Source organism: Phoca vitulina, unplaced genomic scaffold (genome assembly GCF_004348235.1).
Source record: "Phoca vitulina isolate PV1807 unplaced genomic scaffold, GSC_HSeal_1.0 scaffold16, whole genome shotgun sequence".
Lineage (NCBI taxonomy): Eukaryota > Metazoa > Chordata > Mammalia > Carnivora > Phocidae > Phoca > Phoca vitulina.
The window spans coordinates 35,003,903-35,027,110 of NW_022589719.1; the positions used below are offsets into that span (position 1 = coordinate 35,003,903).

Here is a 23,208-nt window from a genome sequence, read left to right on the forward strand (position 1 = left end):
GGATGCGGAGGGCGCGCCGCCCGGCCGGCCCGGCGCCCAGGCGGCCGCGATGAGGGTCAACGAGAAGTACTCGACGCTCCCGGCCGAGGACCGCAGCGTCCACATCATCAACATCTGCGCCATCGAGGACATCGGCTACCTGCCGTCCGAGGGCACGGTGAGTGCGGGCGGCCGCGCCCGGGACGGAGGGAGGCCGCTCACCTGCGCCGCGCACGCGCAGGGACGGCGGGGCGGGGGCTCGCGGGGCTCGGGCGCGTGGGGAGCGCCCACCCGCGGACGAGGCGCCACCGTCCCCGGGGGCAGGAGCCTGAGCGTGCCACAGCTGGGCCCCGGGGGGGACGCCCCCTTTCCGTGGGGGCTCGGGGCAGCGGGGTGGGGGTGGGGGGATCCGCGAGAGGTTGGCAGCCTCCGGGCCCTTCTGGGGTTGGACCCCCCGGCGACTGCCTCACCTGCCCGGGAGCACGGAGTTCCTGGGAACTCCGTGTCCCGCAGGGGAGCGCTCAGCGCCCCGGGGAGCTGGGGGACGCCGGTGGGTCCAGACTTGTTTCTGCGCAGGTCCAGTTCCCTGCCGGCGCCTGGGGCTGGTGCAGGGGGAAGCGGGTGCCAGCTGGCCACGTGGTTGGGGACCCCTCTGCGGGGTCTGCTACCCCCACCATTCTCTACGGGGCCAGATCCAGAGGGCGGAGGGATCCTTGGAGGGCAGAACTGGCCAGTGAGGGATTTGGCTTAAAGTTAGAACAGTTTGCCCCAGGAGGGAGGGGCTGAGAAGGGCCCCCCGGGGAAGCAGAGGGGACCCCAGGGTGCTCAGTCTGGACCAGAGAACAGACTCTCCTTTCTCCCCCGCCTCCTTCCCCCACAGCAGCTGCCTGAGGTCCCGGCCTTGTTTCTTTGCTCTGACCTCGCCAGGATCCAGGCCTGCCTCTGCAGCCTCAGGACTGGAGAGCCCGGGCTTTGGGGAGGTGCCTGCGGGATGGGATCCTGGCAGGGTGGCTAGCTGTGTTCCAGGGAAGGCAGAGACCCTCAGGCCCTGCACCCCTTCTGCTGCCAAGCTCGCACAGAGATGGAGGGGGGCATTGGGAACCAGTGTGGATTGAAAGGGGTGCCTGCCTGTGATCAATGCCGTTGGCCTTCGAAGCTCAGAGCCATCATGTCAGCCAACAGTGTGCCTGCTGTGGGCCAGGCTGCGGGAACCCACAGCGAACGAGACCGGGGAGTGTGCCCATCTGGGGCTGGAGGAGGTGGTGATGGAAGGGGGCCCGGGACAACGGCAGAGGGACACTTCCGTAGCAGCCGGCCTGCGGCTGAGGATTAGCTCGCTTAATTTTCACAACTCTGTAGGGTCCGTGCTGTTTCCGCCAGTGAGGCCACTGAAGCCAAGAGGGGAGCCACCCACCCGCTGGGTGGAGAGCTGGCAGGGCCAAGACACAGAAGCAGGGGGCCATGGGCAGCCTGCAGAGGAACGGACATCCTGGAGGAGAAGGAGCTGGTTGTACCCGTAATGGGGGTTGGGCGGGGCCTCTCAGACAAAGAAATCTCACCTGGGAAGACCCAGAGGGGGGAATGTGGGGACACCAGTTAGAAGGCGCGAGAGACGGTGACACCCAAGGAGATGGAAAGGAGTGGACATTCCAGAGGTAGATGGCATTCGACGTGATGACGGGGTAGACCCAAAATAAGGACTGGAGCCCTTATCAATGGTGTCTGGACTTGTAGTTCAGGAACCTGTTGCTTATGTGGATCCAGAAACTCTCTGTCTTCCCCAAACCCTGGCAAGGGCCACGAAGTCTGCAAAGACTTGGCCCTCCGTTTGAGGTCTCCATGGTCTGGAAACACATAGACAAGCCCCGATGAGACTGTTGACTTATTTTGCACACAGCTCTTACTGTGGGCAGGTTTGGGGGGCTGTGAATCGGGGGCACTGACCAAAGGAAGGACAGGTGGCCAAGCAGTGTCCTGCCAGGCAGACAGGAAGCAGCAGCTCTAGGAGCGGGGGGCCTGCAGGGCAGGCAGCGTGATGGAGACAGCCTCCCAGGGCATCCCCAGCACAGCTCGAGCCAATGATTGTTGCTCAGTCATTACCCTGAGTCACCCGGTGAAGGCGGCTCTATGCAGGCCAGAGGGCGTGGGCTGCGTTTCAAGGAGTTCCCAGACAGGCGTCCGTACGTGCCCCTGTGGTGTTGGTGGAGTTTAAGTTGGCCATCGGAAGTCCCAATCCCAGGCAGGGATTGCACTTGCCAGCCAGCGCCCCGGGGCCTCTCCTCGACCTGTCATTCCCAAGTTTAAGGATAAAAATCACCTCATGGTTTCTGCACAACAGGGTGCAAGAAATGACTTCAAAAGCCAGGGGCCAGGTTGAATGCAATTTATTTCACTGAGTTTTCTTTGTGTTTATCTTTGAGAGTTTCTACTTTCTTCCCGATGGTTGTCAGTGGCCCTGATCCGTATGCCCCAACAAGCTCAGACACCCCAGAGAGGAGTACCGGGTGTTGGCTTCAGCCTGCCTGCAAAGAAAGAGCACCTCTCTGTTTATCGGCAAGGGGGGGGAACGACCTGTTTATAGGTTGTGCAGTGTGCCCGAGGATCCTACATTGATTTGTAGTGCCGGTGATTTGATTTTAAGATTGGGGGAATGAGAGTGAAGTTCCAAAGTGTATTCAAAGAGTCCCCGAACCCAAAGAAATGTTGCAGGTTCCTGATTTCATTTTCCCCATCTTAGGAACAAGGGAATGTAGCAGATTCTCTGAGCATGATCGTTTAGACTTGTCCCGGCTTTGGCTATTTCACACAAACGTGTGACTTCAGCTCCTGGGGCTCTGGTTCCAAGCAAGAAGCCAGAGAGACAAGTGCTGGTCCCAGTCCAACATCCACGGTGTGGACACGGGGTTCCTTCCCCTCCCCTCTCAGAGCTGGGGAAGGGAGCCCGAAGAGGCAGATGTGGACCCGATGTAGACTACCCTCTCGCTGCCTGTGGCGTGGGGGGCAGTCCTGCTGTGGAGCGGACCTCTGTCCCCTGACGCCCTCCGGCGTGACCTCAGGAAGCCTCTTCTCTTCTACCATATTTCCCGTCGTCGTCAGGGAAGTTCCTTCTGGGAGCATGTCCCTCCAAACACTCCGGGATGATCCTCAAAATACTTTCAGATCTCCCATGAATCGTGTCCGCTCAAGACTTCTGTGACTCCAGTTGAGGAGGCGTTTTTGTCCCCACCTTGCAGATAGAAAGCTGAGGCTCAGAGCTGGGGAGCGTTGTGTTTAAGTTGCCAGCTGGGCTGGGCCTAGGCCCCGGTGTCCTTGATCTGGTGGCCCCTGCCAGGAACTGTGCAGAACCCAAGCTTCTGTCATTCATGTGTGCCTACGTGCATTCATTCATTCATTCCATAGCCACATCAGAAAGACGAACGAGAGGTCCCCTGCCTTCAGGAAAGGTGGGCTGAGGGGCCACCTGCCCCTTTCTTAAGGATACGGAACGGAGAACATTTTGAAGTTTTTTCAAGCTTTTGAACTGGAAAGTTATACATAGAGTCTAACCCGTATCCTTCCTGCTGCAAGTTAAATCTTTATCTCTTTGTCCCGTCCTGCACAAAAAAAGCACCCACTCCACTGCCCCATGGAAGGGCCCCAGAGAGACACACGGCCACCACGGAGACTACCTCTCTGGCTCCCCCCAAACCCAGCTCAGATTCACTCTCCAGACCCTGGGCTCTGCCTTGCCCGTGTATGGTGTGGTAGAAAGGGACCCCAATCTTTCTGTTTAAAGGTTGCTAATCCCTTACACTTACTCAGATAGGATCGCCCCCATTTTATAAAACTAAGACCCAAACAGTGAAGCACCTTGTCCAGAAGCACAGAACAAATCAGGGACAGAGCCAGGCCGGGGAGGGAAATGTGGGACTCTCACAGCAGGGCGCCAGAGCTTTCTGCTGCCTCCTGCTGGCCCCAGAAGCGCATCCAGCTCCCTTGGTCACTTAACAATCTGGATCCTGCACTGCCACCCTCTTTCACTTGTGGTCCACTTTGACCAGGAGATCGTCCTCCCTTAGTTCTTTATTTGTGCTCATCTCAATTCCCAGTTAGAGCACACTTCTCTTGGGGGTTCATCACATGCCAGGCCCTGTTGTAAACTCTTTACATACAGAGCATGTTTTATACTCCAATAACCCTAGGAGGGAAATCACGTTGAACGGGGGAGGTCCGGTTATTCCCCCTGACCCTCACGTTACACGGAGGGCTCCAGAAGGATCAGGAGATTACACTGTGCACCTGGGATGCCACAGCTGCTCTTGGAAGGACAGTCATTGTGGATGAGGCCTCTGGGCCACCACCGCGCCCCCGGGGGGAGGGAGATGTTTAGGGGATATGTCTGCTCTCCCCCAGGCTGTCAGGCCCCAAAGGCTCCTGATCGGGCCCCAGCAGACAGGTGGTCATTGTTCAGTTTTGAACCTGGCAACCTTTTCCTGTCTCACGATGGTGGAGGGTTTTTGGCTGTCCCCCAGAGTAATTTCCCTGCTCTCTGACCTGATGGGCTCACTCTGAATTTCCTTCCCTCTCGCTAGGGGGTTTTTGTCCACTTTGTTCAATATCAGCCATTATTCCAGCCAACCATGGGCATGTATGGGGCCTCCACCAGGACCAAGCCCTCCGTGTGTGTGTGTGTAGCAGATTCTAGATGGAGGTGTGTTAGGGGCAGTCGCTGGCCCAGCTTCGGGGACCCCACCACCCTGCTCAGGGGCCCCTGTGAGTGAAGAGCTTGTGAATAGATGTTTTCAAGGCGGCCCCGGCCCAGGCGACCTGCACTGGCCGGAGGGGGCAGGGACCTCCAGAGCACTGAGGAGGCAGGATCTGTCCCCTGCCTGGGAAGCTAGGTAGGATCACAAAGCACAGAGAAGGGAGGCAGGGCATGCAGGTGGGGAGTGCAGCGTGCGCAAAGTCAAGGAGCAGGGGACGAGGATGTCCTGACTCCAGGTAGCCCCGGGGCAGTGGGGAGAGGAAGCTGGGGACGGTGGTACAGGCGGGAGCCATACACGGACGCCTGGCCCCGCTCGGATGATGGAAGTTCCCCATTTGGAAATAGAGATGAGCCCCTCGCAGAGGCACTGGGAGTCTGGGTGCCCAGGAAGCAGGTGTGCTCTTGCACCCTGCCCGCCCGGAGACCACGCGTCCGCCTTGTCTGGCCGCCTCCCAAGCCCTTGCCCTGCCCGGCAGCGGCTGCTTTCCCTGAGCGCCGCGGTGTCTTCCACACGCGGCCGCGGGTCTGGGTTTCCTGCCCACTCCCCCCCCCCGGAGGAGGGAAACCGCGGCTCCCCCTTCCCTGACCTTCCTGTGGTATTGAGGAGAACCAGCGCTTGTTGGCGCTGGGATTGAGGGCGGGAGGCACAGTGTGGCATCCAGGGGCCGGTCCTGCAAGTTAGAGGGAGCATCCACCCCGTACGGGCGTCCTGTGGCTCAGTCAGTCGTCCTGGCCACCAGAGGGGCAGCTTACATTGCCCTCCCATCTTGCAGAGGTGGATGGCGAGGAGCAGAGCAGGTAGAGAATCTCTCCCAGGCCTCCTAGCTGGAGCGGGACCAAGCCCAGACTTATCTGAGGCCGCCCACTGCCCCACACGTCCCCTCCACTGTGACCTTACCTCCTGGCTCCGGGAACGGTTGGGGCAGGACTCCCCCTAGCTGTGTCCTTGGGCATGAGCGTTGGAGAGGGCTCTTGGGGGTTGGCCGGAGGGGATTTAGCCCTGGTAGCACGGGCTGACCGCTTCACACATGTGAGCCCCACTGTCTCCGGGTCAAGTAGACCTACCCATCATGCCCCCTCACAGGGTCAGGACTCAGTAAGAGGACATGCCCCATGCTGAGAAAGAGTGTTACCACCAGCAAGAGGGCAGCGCCCTGAGTGTGCAGACAGGACTCAGGGCTGGGCTCAGCCTCCCACCCGTGCTATAACCCACCTCGCCTTGTTGAGCCTCTGTGTCCTCCCTGACAAACTCTTTCCCACCTCTCCTGCAATATGACCCCGCAAAAGACACTGGGGTCTTCCGTGGACGCTGTCCTGGGCTGGGCCTCCCTTCTCCCCTTCCCCCACCCTACACACCCGAAGTCTCTGGACGGACACCTGTAAGAGTGGGCCAAGGGAGCATCTACACTGCGGGGTCCCGTGAAGACCACCAGAGCGGCACTGGATTCCGTGGTACCGTGGGTGGGCATGGACAGCTTGCATCCAGCCGCCTGCCAGCTCCGGGTGCTGGCCGTGCCCTGTCAGGCTGTGAGCGTCCTGGGGCCAACCAGGGAGACTGAGATTCAGGGGAGCGACTCCCCCGCCCCCACCAGGGGTGAAGGAATCCAGACCCCACAAAGGCCCTGTCCAGACGCCCCTATCCCTCCTTCCCTGGGCAGATGGCACGTTGCAGGCATCCCCCCGCTTCTCCTCTTTCCCTCTCCTCTCTTCCCCTGCCCCTGAGCCGGACATTTGGAAAGACACCTGATCACATGGGCGCCCCCCCCCAGGTGTCCTTGTTGCACCTTGGGCCTAATAGACCACCAGCCCTGGAGTGAGGGACCCCTGCTGTTCTCCCGACCATGCGTACAGTGCTGTGGAGCCCCTCGCACCGGGGGCAGCCATCCCAGGGCTCTAGGCGACCCTGTGGGGAGACCCTCCAGACACAGCTCTGTCCCCCAGCCATGGGGCTCAGGGCCTGCCTTTAGCCACAGGCCGGCCTCATGCTCCGTGGGGGAGGGCCTCATTCTCGGATGACAGTGCGTCTCTAGGACTGATAGCAGGAGTGGGGCAGAAGCCAGGGGATCAGGGGCAGGACGTGAGGCTCAGCTCTGAGGGCCGTCGGTGGTGTGGAGTTGCTGGTTAGAATACTTCCAGCATGATGTTATTTATTTTCTCTTATTGCTGAAGACCAGCTTGCCGATTAACCTCTCTGCCCTCGGTAACCAGCACAATCCCACAGGAGTTCTAGAAATTCGGGTTTAGCGTTACCAGCAGCCGTGCGTGATTGCAACTGCGCAGAGGTCCCAGTTTTTCATGCGCAGGCCCAGATTTCTATCTCATTGGCCCCCCGCCAAGCCCCCTAGGCAGATAAGGAAACCCGGGCCCTGCCCCTACCTCTCGGCCCACCCCCCAGGGCACTCTCTGGTGCAGGAGCAGGTGGAGGCCACGTGCAGGGCGGGGAATTAACACCCAGGTGTGGTGGATAACCACCCAGCTTCCTCACCCTCTGGGCACCAGCAGGTTGGAGCCCAGCTGCCCAAGGCAGTGACCCTCTGTCGGCCCCTCCCTCTGTGCCTGCCCCCCCGCCCCGACTCTGGTCCCTGAGACCACCTCTCAGGTAAACCACTGAACCCAAATGCTCAACTCGGGGGCTGCTTTTGGGGGAACCCAAACTAACAGGCAGCTAGCTAGTGGCTGAGCTGGAGCCAGGCCAGGTGAGGGCCATCGTGGGCCCGTGGCCATTTTGATATGACGTTGCCATGCATTCTGGCCATTGAAGGTTGAGATTTGCGGGTGCAGAACCTGAGCTCAGCTCTGCACTGCCCGGGACCCTGTGGGAGTGAGTAACGAGCACTTCTGGGAGTGGGGAAAGGGGTGGCCTTGCAGCTTTTCCCATTGCCTTTGCAAGCAGCCTGGTCCTTCCCAGCAAGCCTGATCTAGCTCCATAGAACCGGGGGCCCTTCTGAGCAGTGAGGCTCCAGCTTGGCCTCCACGTGTGATTATGGCGCATGTGTCCTTCTCCAAATGTCAGCTCCACGAAGACAGGGCCGCTGTGTGCACGGCTGTCCCAGCCCGGGACGGTGCTCTCGCGGGGTGGATGCGCGGCACAGCTTTACTGAAGGCGGGTGGGGCGGGTGGAGGAAGCGGTCCAGTTTGGACCCTGCTCCCCTCCACAGGCCTGGCCGTGATGGCCTGACGGCCAGTGATTTGTCTTTCCCACCACAGTTGCTGAACTCGCTGTCCGTGGACCCTGACGCCGAGTGCAAGCACGGCCTCTACTTCCGGGATGGCAGGCGCAAGGTGGACTACATCCTGGTGTACCATCCCAAGAGGCCCTCGGGCAGCAGGACCCTGGCCAGGAGGGTGCAGCACAGCGATGCTGCCCTGGCTGCCCGCGGTGCCAGGCAGGACCAGCCCCTGCCGGGCAAGGGGAGCGTGGGGGCGGCAGGTGGCCCCGAGCCCCCGATGGACTACCACGAGGACGACAAGCGATTCCGCAGGGAGGAGTACGAGGGGAACCTCCTGGAGTCCGGCCTGGAGCTGGAGCGAGACGAGGACGTAACTATCCCTGCATCTTGTGGGCTTGTGGGGTGGGCGCACCCGCCGGGCCCCGCACCACCATTTCCAGAAGCTGGTGTGGGGAGGGGCTCTTCTGGCTTTAGCTGGTGCTCCGAGAACGGCTGATGGAAAGGCTGCTCCTGTTGAGTTGGTAGCAATCGCTTATTAAGGTTTGGGGTTTGGGGGAGCCCCAAACCAGCCCCTGCCCCCCCCAACGACATCTGCTCTGGAGGAGGTTAAGGCCTTCTCGGCAATGACCTCCAGGGTCACGGCACTTCCTGCTCTGGTCGGTTCCTTTCCTGGGTAGACGTGCCCCTCCCTCCTGGGAGTCCTCTTGGTGGCTGACCTTGGCCCTTCTCGGGACCTCAGTTTCTCAATCTGTCAAGTGGGGCGGTTGGTCTGCGTTGATCCCTGGGAGGCCCTGCTGCTCTGAAATCCCCTGACCATCACACTGTGTTCAGGAGCGCCTGTCCCTGGCAAAGCCTGAGAATCTTTCGAAGGAAGGTTTTCTGGGGAGAGTAAAGGCCTGACTCACTGGTGCACAGTGCCGCCCGGGCGGCGGGAGGGAAGGCGGCAGTGGTGGGCAGCCCTTGGGACAGGGGTGCTTCTCTCAACCCGTCAGCAGGCTTGCTGTGTGCTCCGCTCCTTAACCTCTCTGTGCACGAGGGCGGGGGCGGGGCTTCCTGCCGTGAGCATCGCAGGACACACCCGTAGCCCGCCACAGTGTCCCTGTGCGGACTAACCAAGAATCGGGGAGTCTCTACACCACAGTAAGAGGGTCAGCAGGCTGCTGGGGGAGCCCTGAGCCAGCTGCGGGTGTTTAAAATAAAATCTGGTTTCAGTTTGCTGTTTCATCGTTGAGGACCTCCATGCCCTTAAATAATGAACACTTTGGGTCTGGTGATAAGGATGCCCTTGGGGTGCTTCGGCCAGCAGGCTCGTTGATGAAGGAGCTGGTGTGAGCTCTTTTTCATGCCACGTTGATAGTACTGGCCCTGAACTCACCCAGAACTGCTCAGTGGGGCCTCTTTCTCTGCGGACCTAGCGGCCGAGGGGTCTTGTGATGCACGCGGAGTATTTCTCTGGGTGGCCTTCTCCTTCTGAGGCTCGGCTACCTGGCGGATGTGGATTTCTGCAGCAGGAGTGGTCCCCATCGGGATTGCGAGGGTGTGCGAGCGTCGATGACCAGGCAGGTCCCGGTGAGGCTGCAGGGTCTCTCCCACACACATGTGCGGGTCCTTCAGGGTTTTCTGTGACCTGACACTTGGCCCCTAGGGAGAGGGGAGCAGGCAGGTCTCTGACTTAAGGCATGGTTCCGCCCTGCCAGCCCCCTGCTTTTTGTGCAAACACTGGGTCAGTATTCAGACTCTGCCCCAACTGTTGACAGTTCATAGCTGGAGGAAGAGACGGGCTCCGTCAGAGTCGGGAGAGGCTGCAGCGCCCTCGTGCAGAGCTGTGAGCTTGGGCTGTGGTCTGCACCTGCCTGGTCCACTCCCTGAGGGATGCAGTCTCCGCTCCCCTCATTCTTTTCCCACGACAGCTTCAGAGCCCTGTGCTCAGAAGACCCCCCAAAGTCTGGGAATTCACACTGGCCCCAGACAGGTCCCAGAGCCTCTGCCTGTCCCTCCGAGACTTGTTGGCAGCTCAGGCCTCAGTTTCCCCTTCTATAACATGGAGATAACAGTAGTATTTACGTCACTGGGTGATCATGAGTAAAGGGCAAGGTGCTTAACGTGGGGCAGATTCTCCTGGGGTGTTGTTAACATCAAATCATATATTACGGTTCCTGCGGAGGGGGAGAGAGAAAGGAGCCTTTCCAAGTCCAACCAACTGCAACGTCCCACATACCTTTCTTGAAACTCCATCTTCTCAATCGTGACTTTGAAATAAAAAGCCAACAAACATAGAGACAGTGGTTACTGTCACCAAAGAACATCCAGTTTTCCCAATAAGTGACCCAAGAATTTCATTGATAGTTTGGCTCTGTAGCTACAAGAGGCTTTCCAGCAATTGATTGGGGCCGTTTTAAAAACGAAAGAGGTACAGTGCACGGCTCCAGTCTCCAAGGTGGCTGAAGCCGGGGCTGAGCCGCGCCCGCTGGAGTCTCTCGCGTCCGAAACTGCTTTACGAGGGCCCCTGTAATTCCCGAGCTTTCATCTGACATGAACAAGGCCCAAGGCTGTTGGAAGAACCCTCCGTCTGCTGCAGCCTGGTGCTCTCCCCACCCTCCAAGAGACAGGCAGGACCAGAACCTGGTTCAGAGGCGGCCTCCGAGGGCTGAGCACGGATCACTGCCAGCATGATTAACAGCTCGTGGCTGTCGCCTTTATTTTGGAGAGCGATGCCCTGGCTAATGAATCATTCCCAGGGGTGTGCTCCGATTACGAGGAGCGAAGGGCTTATGTGCACTTTCCTGGGGAGAAAGATCCACGCATTCCATCAGATACGCCGACGCTGGATGAAGGTGGAGAATCAGTCTTTAAAGCGGGGCTTCTCTGCCCTGGCGCCGTTGCTGTTGGAAATTCAGCAGCAGCCCTTCCCAGTAGCACCCCAGGGTCACGATTACCAAAGATGCTCCCAAGATACTGCCGGATGAGCCAAGATCGCTCCTCGGTGGAGGGGGGGGGGCCCTCTTGAACTCTGCTGGCCCAGCCTTCTGCGGCCATGACCAGGAAGCTGCCCGCAGGCCACCGGGGCACAGAGGTCACCTGCCTTTGCCCCTCGAGAGGCCAGTGGGTACGCCAGGCTGTGCTGCTCCTGGGCAGAGCGGGCCGCCCGCCCCACGCAGACAGGGCGTCTGTGTGCTTGCCTTTGACCCGAGTCTGGAGGTTTATTGTGGTGAAGACCCTCCGGACTGAGGGCACGGGCAGGCCGGCTCTTACGACACCAAACGGATAGTGGCCCTGGGGCAGCCGTAGCAAGTGAGCCCAGGTCAGGGGCTTAAAGCAACCCAAATGGGGTCTCGCACAGTTCCGGACGTCAGAAGTCCAAATTCCAGATCTCCACAGGGTTGGGCTCCCTCTGAAGGTTTTTGGGCAGGTTCTTCCTGCCTCTTTCAGCTTCTGGGGGGCTCCAGGTGCCCCTCCACCCTCTGCCTCTGCCTCCAGGCGGCCGCCTTCTGTATGTCCTTCTGCGTCTCTTCTCTTCCTGCAAGGACACCAGACGTTGGACTTAGGGCCTGCCCTCCTCCCGTGTGACCACATCTTAATGTGGTTACACCTGCAAAATCCAAATAAGGTCCCGTTCTGAGGTTCTGGGGTTGGGACATGGAAGTCTCTTTGGGGGGACCCCATTCGCCCCCCCACAGCAGCTGAGAGCACACTGGAGTGGTTCTATCAGGACTGGGGGGGCTCACGCAGGGGCCCCTGGAGGTGCCCGCCGAGGTGCGGGCGGTGACTCGTGGTGGGGGCCACATCAGTGCAGGTGGCCTGGAGGGTGAGCTCCAGCCTTGGGCAGGCTGCCCTGCTGCAGGGCCCGGATGTGCCCAGGAACCCACAGGGGGTCCTGTCAAAGTGCAGGCTCTGACTGAGCGGGCCTGGCCTGGGCCTGAGCTGTGTTCCTAACCAGCTCCCTGGGTGTGTGGTGGCTGCTGAGCCCGGACCATCCTTGGAGAGGTGAGGAACGTGCAGGCCTCTTCCCCCATGAGCCAGCAGAAGCATCCGCAGAGATGGGCCCGCCAGTGTCCACGCAAGCCCTGATCCACTGCTGGGTACCCCAGAGGTAGCCCCAGACAGAGACTGGGCCGAGAGCCCACAGAACAGGGGAGACACACTCTCACTCATAACCCCCGGGTACAGACAGGCAGAGGTTGAGCCTGGACCGTGGGTCCCCCATCCTCCCCCTCCCCAGGCACCGTGGGCTCAAAGGAGCCGAATTTGAAAACTGCTTCCCAGACTCCCCGAAGAGAAAGACCTTGGGTGTCAAGACAGGCTTCAGGGCCTCCATCCAGGGGGCAGCCCTAAACGTCCATCTCACGCATGAGGGCCCAAGAGGAGTCCCGTGTCAGAGACCCCGGGACGGCATGACGGGAAGTGGCAGGAAGGGAGGAGAGCGTCTCTCCGTCCGTCCCCCCGACAGCCGTGGGGTCAGCTTCCGGGCTTCCCATTAGAAGGAGGAGAGCATGTTTCCTTGCAACTGAAACCAGCATTTTTCAAGTCTGGCCTCAAAGCCTGCTGGACATTATTTATGTCCGTGGGTCACTGCTGAGAAGGCCACACACCAGAGTCCCGGCTGTGTGTGCTGGGGTGGCCGGGGCCCACCCTGCCCCGAGGTTGAACTTGACCCTGGCTTTGGCAGAACTGTTGAGGCTCGGGACGCTGGGACCCTGTCAAGTCTGTTTGCTTTCATGCTGCCGCTCGGGGCTCACCCCTGCACCCGGGCTGGCCCGCTGACGTTTCTCCGCATTCCTGCCCCGGAGCTGGCGGGGGCCTCGGGCAGCAAGTGTTTCCCATCCTTGTTAGCGTGGATGTTGCTTTTCAAACGCCAGCGAAGGGGAGCGGCTTTTGTTTCCAGACCAGGCTTCGGGGAGTGCAGCGGGGTGTGAGGCCGGCCTCCGAGCCCCCTATGCACTTCAGACCCGCTCGGCCACTTCCTGGTGGGACAGCCTGGGAGCAGGTGGCTTCCCCTCTCTGGGCCTCGGTTTTCCCACCTGTGAAACGGAGGAGGTGATGGTACTTCTCTCCCCTGGGGGTGCTGGGCCAACGCTGAGGAAGTGAACACCTCCTTGCCCGCAGCCCTTGGGTTCAGGCTGCTTTTCCCAGCTTCCCTCCTGCCGGACGGGAATCAGATGGCAAATCTGGGCAGGGCAGGGTCCCCCAGTACGTGGAGACCCCTCGTGCACCACGCAGTGCCAGGTGACCGTGGCAGGTGGTGGGGAGTGTTGCCAGGGGCACAGGAGAGGGAGGGGCCGGGTTTCCTACCGTTTCCAGCAGGTGTCCAAGGCAGGGGTCCGAGGTGGCTCTGGAGTCTGGCTAACTGGCGACAGACACAGCCTTCAGCATTGGAGGGGCTGGGGGCAGACCTCCTCACCGCCCCGGGACATTGTGGGTGGAGGTCCTTGACTTGAGAAACCTGAGGTCCAGTCCTGACATCCCCATGTGTGAAAACAAATGATGGTAGATGGCCCGGGGGACTTGTGGGCTTGGAAGCAAACCCCCACCCCATGCTGTGTGGGCTCCCTATCCCTGCTGTGAGAAGGTGGTCCAGGAACGAGACCCCCTTTACAGGTGGAAAGAAAGGGCCTGAGGCTCTGAGAGGTGGAGCAAGGAGACCAGGGCCACAGGGCCCGGCAGGGGTGGTCCTGCCTCATGTTCTTTGCCCTGAAGCCTGTGGTGTGAACCAGCCCCCTGGGCCACTGGGCCTTTCGCACAGTGGGATGTTAGGGCCCCTAGCCTAGTCCTGAAGCTGTGATTTCTCCATTCATAATTTCACCATTACACATTCATTTCTTTGGCCTTAAAGGTCTCATGCCTTATGCATGTTCTGTTGAGGCTTTTATATACGCTGCCTGGCTTCCTTTGGGCTTGTCTTGGTTTTGCGGACGCACATTTTTAAAGTGAATTCTGGACATTCTTTTTTTTTTTTTTTTAAAGATTTTATTTATTTGACACAGAGAGGGAGAGACATAGCAAGAGAGGGAACACAAGCAGGGGGAGTGGGAGAGGGAGAAGCAGGCTTCCCGCTGAGCAGGGAGCCCGATGCGGGGCTTGATCCCAGGACCCTGGGACCATGACCTGAGCCGAAGGCAGACGCTCAACGACTGAGCCTCCCAGGCGCCCCTGGACATTCTTTTCAAAGCCACATCTTTAAAGCCCCCAGAGACCATCACACAGCTCCCTTTGGGTGCTAGGGTTTGGGGGTAAAAGCTTTGGCGCCCAGGTTGCAGTTCTGACGTCCTCCTGTGTCCCCAGGCCTGTGGTGTGCCCGGGTGGGCTCTTCTGGCTCATCGAGACCTCTGCCAGCTGGCTGTTAACCCTTTGGTGGCTTGGCAGAGTGAGCCACAGAGGTCACAGAGGTCAGCAGATGCTGCAGCTACAGCTCGGGCCAGATTTGTTCCTTCCTGGGGGGCCCCTTCCCTCGGAGGGGCGGAGGAGCTTCGAACACACTCGTTGGGTGTTTAATGCTCCTTACGACACTTCTTTATTTCTGGGAAGTTCTGTTTGGTCCCTTTCCAAATTGGCTTTGTCATTTTGTTAGTGGCTTCCTGTCCTTTGCAGGACCTTTCTGTCCTGACGTTTATTTCTTTAAACAAGGTAAGCCTCACTGGTTTGTGAGTCCCCAGGCTGAGGGGGCCCCTTGTGCTGGCTCTCCTCCTGGTGGGCCTGGCCCTGCTGCCCTGCCCTGCCCGGGGGGATCCCCGAGGCCTGGGAGGAAGGTGCCCTCATCCGGAGAGGCTTGGGGCTTGCGTCCGTCACACATCTGAGGGCATATTATAGCTGGAACCACCTTGAACCAAGGTCACAGGCTGAGGTCCCCAGACCCACTGGGGCTGAGGAGTTTGGAGGCCAGGACCCTTCAGGGTGACTTCTACCCGCTCCCTCTCCTCCCTCCCCCTTGTCCTGCTCTACTCGGCAGCAGTTGCCCATGTGTGGAGGAGGAGGGCCTTTTTTGGGGGTGTCTGGGGGGTCCACCTCCACGGGGGTGGCCTGGGGCTGCCTGGGAGCAGCCCCACCTTGGTCACAGTTCTGAGCCCAGCAGCGCCCTGCTCTTCCCTCTGGAGCTCCTTTGAGGCTGTGATATTTATTTTCTTTTGTTTTCTGTCCCGCGTCCTTTATTGTTTCTCGGGGGGGGGCGGTAGATCTGAGTCCTCTGCCTGCTTGTCACAGAAGCAGGACCGTGAATGACTGTTGTCGTGTATTCCTTCAGCATGTCAGGCGGGGGGCTGGGGGGTGCAGATGTCCCCTCCCGGTCCTTGCACACCTTCTGGGCCTCCCGCAGAGGCAGCCTCGGTTGGGTCCCCAGCTCACCTGAGCCTTGACCCTGGCGGCAGCACCACGGGCATGTACGAGGCATGGTTGTCCCAGTGCAGGACGTGACCGCGCCTGAGTGATGGAAGCCAAGAGATCGGTGCCGAGAACACGAACCCTCCCACAGGGCAGCCCTGACATTCCAAGGGCGCGGCTGTGGAGGCCTCCCTGGGGGCAGCGTCATCCTGGGCACCCCAGCTCCCTCAGTCAGGCCTACGCGGCAGTCCGAGAGGTGCCCGGGGCGTGAAGCGGCCTGTGGGCCCACGGGGGTGAGGAGGTGGTGCTGCCGGGAGCTCTCTGGGGAGCCGAGGGCAAGCAGAAATGGCCCACGGGTGGTCCTCACTGATGCGAACCTTCCAGCGATCCCCAGCCCGCGCCTCAGCCGCCACAGGGGGCCGTGGCCAGGTGGCGGACGCACGTGGTCCAGCCCACGAACTCGGGATGTCCAGGCCCACGGGTGGCCGTGGGGATGTTGGGGGGAGCCCCGGGGGCGCTCAGCCACTATGAACCCCCTGTGGGGATGTTATGTTTGCTTCGTTTGTGACTTCCTTCTTAAAGGAAAATGCCAGAAACAGTTCTGGTTGGGTCACGGTTTTTGTGAGTTGGGCTCAGAATGGAGGCTTGAACACACTCCATCTGCGCCGGGAGAGCGCCTGGCCAGGTGAGCACGCTGCCCGTCCAGTGTGTGCCCGGGGGCCCTGCGCCTGCCCTTGTCCGGCCTGGCGCTCCCGGCCTTCACCCCGGCGGGTCTGTGGTCTCCCAGGTAATTCCACATCAGGAGGCCCAGAGTCGGGGCCAGACTCGCGGCTCTGGGTGCCTGGCGGGGGAAAGGGGGATATGGCCGTCTCGCGCTTCCTTTCCGCTGGGGGCGGCTGCGGTCAGGCCGGGCACCACATTTGAGAACATCCCGTATGTGTTTTTCCCGAACTGGTCCCACGACCCCTTTCCCAAATCCCGCCAGATGTTTCCTGGGAGAGACCTCGTTGCTCACGTAAACAGAGGAGCGTGTTTTCCCAGGCAGGCCGGCCACAGGCACCAGCTCCGTGACCACCGGCAAGAGAAGTCTCCATGGGACTGGGAAGAATATATTTTGGGTCTTTGTGTGTGGGTGAGCAGTGCCCAGAAATAGACCTGGGTCTGGAAGGGGGAAAGACAGGCTCTGCCGTGCGTGGGCTCTCGACAGTCACTTCTTCCTACTCCAGGGCGCCCCATGAGATCGGCCCCACGCCCGGTTGTCTCCTGGGCCGGGGACGCTGCCGCCTCTCAGATCCTGCTGCCCTCCAGGGCTTCCCCGAGCTGGGGAGGCAGCCTCAAGCTTGTTGGCCAAGGGTGACCATGCACATAAGCTGGCGTGGCCTCAGCTGCCCGGTGGCCAAGGAGATGTGGTCCGGAGCAGACCCTTCCTGCCAGCCGGGGACTGGGCAGGGATGCTAAGAGCACCAGGGCCTCCCCTGACTATGAAGCAAGTCTTATACTGCACAGATTTGCAGATGAGGGAATGGGCTCAGAGAGGTCGAGTTACTTGCCAGAGACACACAGGGATGGGACAGGGTGCCGACTCAGGCCACCGGATCTCAAGGCTTTATGTGGTGCCTACCGGACCCGCCCATGGAGGGCAGCAGGAGGATCTGGGCTCCCCTCTCCCCCCCCCCCCCCCCCGGGCTGGGTCCTCCAGCTCTCACTGGCATATGTCTGTCCACAAGCCTTTGTGCTGTGTGCCCAACCCTGGGCCATGCCAGGACTCCAGGCTCCCCGCAGTCTGCCCCACACCAGCCCACTTCTGAGCCCTCGCGCATCGGGTCTCTGCACTGAACGCCCTGGTCCTGGCTCATTCCTCAGAGGCAGCTTCAGGCCCCAGATCCTGGGCTCGTGCTTCTTGGAAGCTTCTCTCACTGTGTAGACAGGCTCCCTGCACAAAGCCCTGCGGGGCTCTGAGCTGCAGATTCAGGGCGAGCACGGTGGTGCCCAAAGCTGTGTCCGCCTGGTACCTGCAGGTGTGACCTTATTTGGAGGAAGGGTCTTTGCAGGTGTAAGTCAAGGATCTCTGGGTGAGATCACCTGGGATTTAAGGTGGGCCCTCAATCCAATGCCAGGTGTCCTTAGAAGAGAAAGGAGAGAGAGATTTGAAACAGAGACCTACAGGGGAGAGGCCACGTGGTGGCAAAGGTGGCTGGAGGGGTGTGGCCACAGCCCAGGGACACCTGGAGCCCCCTGCGGCTGGAAGAGCCAGGAAGGACCCTCCCCCTCGAGCCTCCAGAAGGAGTGTGACCATAAGGACACCTTGATTTCGGACTTCCAGCTCCAGAGCCATGAGAGAATGAATCGTTTTAAGCCAGGTGGTCACATGTTATGGCCGAACTAGGACACTGAACCAGGACACTCATCTAACGAGCTGGCAGAGTGTGCCTCAGCGTCCTTGCTCCGGAAGGAGGACAGCGGTAGGGCCCAGCCCGCAGGCTCGTGGTGAGGACCGAAAGAGCAAGCACACAGCAGGGCACGGAGTGTGGGGACTGGTGCGTTGTGAGCGGTCTGTGGGTCTCAGCCTCCTGGCCATCGCTGTTCCCGTTGTGACCGTGTGTGGCTTTCGTCCACATGTGGGGCGCGTGCGCTGTGTGGATGGACGCTGTGGGAGTGGAGGCCCCGAGCAGGACTGGGACTCGTGCTGCAGCAGTACGGGGGAGGCCTGTGGGCTGGTGCCGAGACTGAGGCCTGGGACAGGGCGGCTCCCCCGGGCCCCGCGGGCGGCCTGGGGGCCTCAGTGCGCGCTCTGGCAGAGGAGACGCAAGCCAGGACCCGGCCAGCGGGTGTTCAGCCTTCTCTTGGAGTCGGGGGCAGCCCCAAGTGGAGTGCAGCCTCAGGGACATGCGGGGTGCAGGTTGGGTCCATCTGTAACTGTGTCTGCAGGCCTGACCCAGAAGTGTTCCCTCCCGCTGCCCAGCTGCCCGCGTTCTCCTGAGTGGCTGTGAACTTGGGCGTCATGGGCTGATGGGTGATTGTATTTGGCCCGCTGAGGATGTTTTTCTTAAAATTCATCCTCAAGTGACTTTGGCTCCATTGCTTTTCCCCCCAAAACCTGCAGTGAACCCATGGGCTATGCCCATTCCCAGACCGGTGACGTGACATGGGATCTGGGAGTCAGAAGCAGGCCAGGAATCAGCCGGCCCTGAGTGCGCAGGGCTGGGCCCGCACTGGCGACGCCCTCCCTCCCACAGCCTGAGTCCCTTTCACCAGGACTCCCAGGCAGTCCCTTTAGTCCTCAGAACCATGAAAAGGAGAGCTGGGTGAGACCTCCGTCTGGGGGCAGCCTGGGCTCTAAGCCCTGGGGTCCCCTTGAGGAGTCCGATGGACCGCGGGCCCCTCCGCCGTGGACGGCTCTGGCTCAGGGACAAGTCCTGTTTCTTTGCTTTTTGTTGTGGTGGCATCAACGTCGCAGGGCACCCCAGTTATCTTGGGGTGCCTAGGAAGTCTGCTGATGGGACATGCGCTTGTGTTACCTCCTCGCTGCTGTGGGCTCCAGCCGGGGACTCTCCTAAACATGAAAGTCAGCAAGGGACAGAGAAGAATGGAGGGTCACTAGGGGCACCGTGCCTCTCACCCACGACCCCACTCCTGCTAGTGCAACAAGCCGCGGGCCCCCTCTGCCCCGACGCTGCAGGAATAATCGAGCACCGTAATGGCATGCTCAGAAGGCGCCCATGCGGTGACTCGATGTGCGCTGCGTCGTGGAACATTACACGGATGAGGTCACGAGCGCAGCCACCAGGCCTCAGAGTCAACTTCTTTTCTTTCATTGCGGCGAGCACGCGTAAGACGTCAGCGGCGTCCGAGCACCCAGCGCTGTGTCGGGACTCTCGCCACCGAGCTGTACATTAGGGCTCAGAACCCGTCTCCCTGTCCCTGAAAGTTTGTGCCCTCCCACGTACGTCCCCCCACGTCCCTCACAGCCACCAGTCTACTCTCTGCGAAATCCGCCTTTTTAGACAAACGTTATTAGGTTCCACATACAAGGGACCACACGGTCTTTGTCTTTCTACGTCTGGCTGATTTCATATGGCGGAAGGTCCAGGTGCATCCACGTCGTGGCAAAGGGCAGCGTTTCGTCCTTTTGCGCGGCTGGGTGCTACTTGGTTGTGCGCACGCGCTCCTTTATCCGTTCTTCCGTCGATGGGCGTGGGTCGTTTCCCCGTCTTGGCCGGTGTGGACGGTGCTGCATGAACAGGGTGCACACGTATCTCTTCAAGGTCCAGACGTCATTTCCTTGGGATTTACACCCCAGGGTGGGAATGTGGCATCGTGTGCTATTTTAATCCTGGGGAGAACCTGGGCCGGGCCTCCGTCTCCCCAAGCCCGGCGTTCCCGTTGGTGAAGCCAGGGCACAGCCGCTGACTGTGAAGGGCCGTGGTGTCCGCTCTGATGGAGCCCGTGGCCGAGCTGCTCCCAGCAGCCCTGGGCTGTTCGTCGCTGTCATCCAGACACGCTGACTCAGCGGGGAGCGACTCCTCCAAGCTCACAGCAGTTCGGGGGTGCTCGGCTTGAACAGGCCCACCCTCGAGCCCCTGCACCAGGCTGCCCAGTCACATGAACGTGAAGACCATCAGCGCAGACACAGGGACCCCAGGGGATTGCTGGGCGCAGGCCAAGGTGTGGCCCGACCCCACAGAGGGAGGGTGTCCAGAGGGGGTCACCTTCGCTTCCTCACCCCTGCTCGGGGACGGGGCAACAGCTCTCTGTTGAAAGTTCCTCTTTTGTGGCCGTGCTGTTTGCGCTCCTGCAAGCTCCCCAGGTGTTTTGGACCCTGGGACTCCTTCTGGGCCCTTCTGGCTCCTCGCCACAGTGCGAGGGGGAGAGTCTGACAGCGCTGTGAGGCCGTGCCAGGAGGGGAGAGCGAGGGGCCGCTGACAGCAGCCCCACAGAGCGGCTGCCCCGTAGACCCCAGTTGTGCCCGTGGGGCAATGGTTTCCGACCCAGGGCTCTCCACGCTGACTGAGGCCTTCTCTCCTTCCTAGACCAAGATTCACGGGGTTGGATTTGTAAAGATCCACGCACCCTGGAACGTGCTGTGCAGAGAGGCCGAGTTCCTGAAACTGAAGATGCCCACGAAGAAGGTTGGTGCTTCTGTGTGGACGCCGAGGTCCACGCGCGGCGCAGGTGCCCGGCAGAGAACATTGCCAGGAGGGGCTCGGTGGGGAGAAGCCGAGTGAGGTTCGGAGCCACCCCCTGGGAGGGCAGTGGGCCCCCACGTCTTGATTATGGAGGGTATCGCACAGCCCCAGGGGGTCTTCTGAGACCCCAGACCAAACCCATCGGGAGATGGTGCGGGCAGAGGGGTCAGGGGAACCTGTTACAGATACGAACATGCTGAGACTTCCCGCTCTGGTTATTCCCACTCGTGGTGTCTTGGCTAATTCATCAGACTCCTTCTGATCACATTGCCTAGCTTGCTGGGATTTTTCTTTTTAATCTCTGAACGCTTCCGGCTGAGAAGCAGTCTGACAGTGTGTTCCTGAGCTCAGCGAGGGTCCGTGTTTTCCTTCATGTGCAGAAAGGAAAGCAGGGGGGTGAAGCTGTTCTCGGGGGACAACCAGCCCCTGGCTCCTCAAACCCACTGAGCTCGTGTGGATTACCTCTTTTGAAACAAAACAAAGTCCGGAGGCAGGTTTTCTGGGATGTGTTGTGATTGCATTTTGGAGGGACTCTCTTCAAACTCAGAGCTTGGAGGGTTTATCTGGAAACTGGGCACGGAGAGGGCACTCTGCCCCCCCTCACCCAGAGCTCTGTTCCCAGGACATGCCATCTCGGTGGGGTGGGACGGTCCTATGACCTTCTGAGAATAGATTCCAAGGGTCACGGCCCAGCAGATGACGCGGACACCCCCCCTTCCCGATCTGGTCTGCAGCTCTATCACATTAACGAGACCCGTGGCCTCCTGAAGAAGATCAACTCCGTGCTCCAGAAAATCACAGACCCCATCCAGCCCAAGGTGGCAGAGCACAGACCCCAGACCACAAAGAGACTCTCCTACCCCTTCTCCCGGGAGAAGCAGCACCTGTAAGTGGGAGCCCCCCACCCCTCCCGGCTTGCCCCTTCCCTGAGGGCCCTGCTGTGGGGACCCCGCAGTGTGGTACATGACATGGGAGATGCAGCTTGCAGGACGGTCCCCTGAGGCCAGAGATGCTCTCCGTCCCCCCAAAGAAGTGGGGGTTTCAGCCCCTGAAGCACATTCTCGGAAGAGCTTATAGCTCTTCAGCATGGAAGGGGTTCAAGAATGATTTCCAAGATTACTGTTAACTGAGGAATTACGGAGCGAAGAATCTCGTCCTCCCACTGGGGACATTTAGGAAAACGTGCATGCGGCTTGGCTTAAAGCCCCAAAGCAGTGACCTGGGCATCTCCCCCCTCCCACCCAGTTCCGTCCCTCCGGGGACGTGTTCCAGTGAGAGGGTCTGGTTAACCAGGCCTCCTGAAGCTGCCGAGCTCTGGGAGGCAGGAACTAAAAAGCAGCCGCAGCTGGAGTCCTGAGGCTCCAGGGACGTGCAGTCAGCAGCGTTGCCTGGCAGGGCTGCACCTGTTCTAGAACCTTCCCTCCTACCCTGCTCCCGAGCGCAGTGGGTCAGTGGCGGCTGCAGGCCTCCGTGGGGCCTCACTGGACAGAGCTGGAGTGTGGGCAATGGTGGGAACAGAGAGGGCCTGGGCTCTGGGACCCAGAGGGACACGGACGACAAGCGGGGGTGGGATGGGGGCTCTCCAGGATGCCGCTGGTCTCGCGGGATGTGGAGAACTGTTTCTCAGCTCAGAACTGGGGCTTCTGCCTGGCAAATGCATTAGTCACAGGGCAGGGGCCAAGCGCTGCACTCCACTGTTACTTCTTCTTTTTTTTTTTTTTTTTTTTAAGATTTTATTTATTTATTTGAGAGAGAGAATGAGAGAGAGAGCATGAGAGGGGGGAGGGTCAGAGGGAGAAGCAGACTCCCCGCTGAGCAGGGAGCCCGATGTGGGACTCGATCCCGGGACTCCAGGATCATGACCTGAGCCAAAGGCAGTCGCTTAACCAACTGAGCCACCCAGGCGCCCTCCACTGTTACTTCTTGATCCTCTTGATCCTCCCAGGGATCAGAAATAAGACATTTTTAAAAAGCAGCCCCCAGCCCAGCCCCTTATACTGGCTGCAGGACGGGGGCTCCCAGGGCGCCCTCTTCTAGGACCCCCAGCGCCCCGGCCTCCCTTGGCTCTGCCCCGGCTGCCTCCCTTGGCACCCCCTTGCCAGGCCTGGCTTACCTCCAGGCTCCATGGGGACAGAGCCCCCCCTCCCCAGCTGTACCCTGAGTGCCTTGGGCACTGGGTGACCTCTCCCAGAGACATCCCTCTGCCCTCAGGAAACCTTAGGAAATGTGTGGGGGCCAAGACCTCAGGACTGAAACTGTGAAGGATGGGGAGACTGTCTTCAGTATTAGCAGTCTGATGGTGGGACGGACGGCACGGTCCCCACCCCCGGCAGCGTTGGCACAGAGACCGAGGGCATCATCAGAGGGAAGCAGATCCCTGGGAGGGAGGTGTGGGTGTGCAGGCCTCCCGGAGGGGGCTGGGGGAATGACACGGACTATTCCAGATGCCCGGGGTCAGGGCACACCTGGCGTTTAGAGGGAGTTTGCCCAATGTCACGGTTGCGGCTCATGGGGACCGTGTGCTTTCCCAGGGCCTTGGAAACCCGGAGAGCCGACTCCAGTGAACTGTGTGTCTCTTTCTTCCCAATATTTCAACAGATTTGACCTGTCTGACAAGGATTCCTTTTTCGACAGCAAAACCCGGAGCACAATAGTAAGTATCCCTCGTGGGAATTGCTGGCTCACCAGCAAGGTGGCTCCGGGGAGAAGCGGATGATAATTTCATTTCAGCAGAACTCTTCCAGGTGGAAGCCAGTTCTAATTGCCTGTGACAGTGATAATTAGAATAATAAATCAGAGAGGCTATGGGGGCCCCAGG

At 60.2% G+C, this 23,208-nt stretch overlaps 1 protein-coding gene across 2 annotated transcripts in view; it reads left to right on the top strand.

The window, feature by feature from the left end:
* The first annotated feature begins 16 nt into the window (after window positions 1–16).
* ANO1 (anoctamin 1) overlaps window positions 17–23,208 on the top strand; it is a 78,809-nt gene continuing 55,617 nt past the window's right edge. The window contains exons 1-5 of one of the 2 annotated variants that reach the window (XM_032414224.1): window positions 17–157; window positions 7,931–8,263; window positions 20,235–20,333; window positions 21,125–21,276; window positions 22,989–23,043. In XM_032414224.1, coding sequence (XP_032270115.1) covers window positions 50–157; window positions 7,931–8,263; window positions 20,235–20,333; window positions 21,125–21,276; window positions 22,989–23,043 — 747 coding nt within the window. In that variant the 5' untranslated portion in view covers window positions 17–49. The remainder of the gene's footprint in view (window positions 158–7,930; window positions 8,264–20,234; window positions 20,334–21,124; window positions 21,277–22,988; window positions 23,044–23,208) is intronic. The other variant, XM_032414223.1, reaches the window with a different exon arrangement.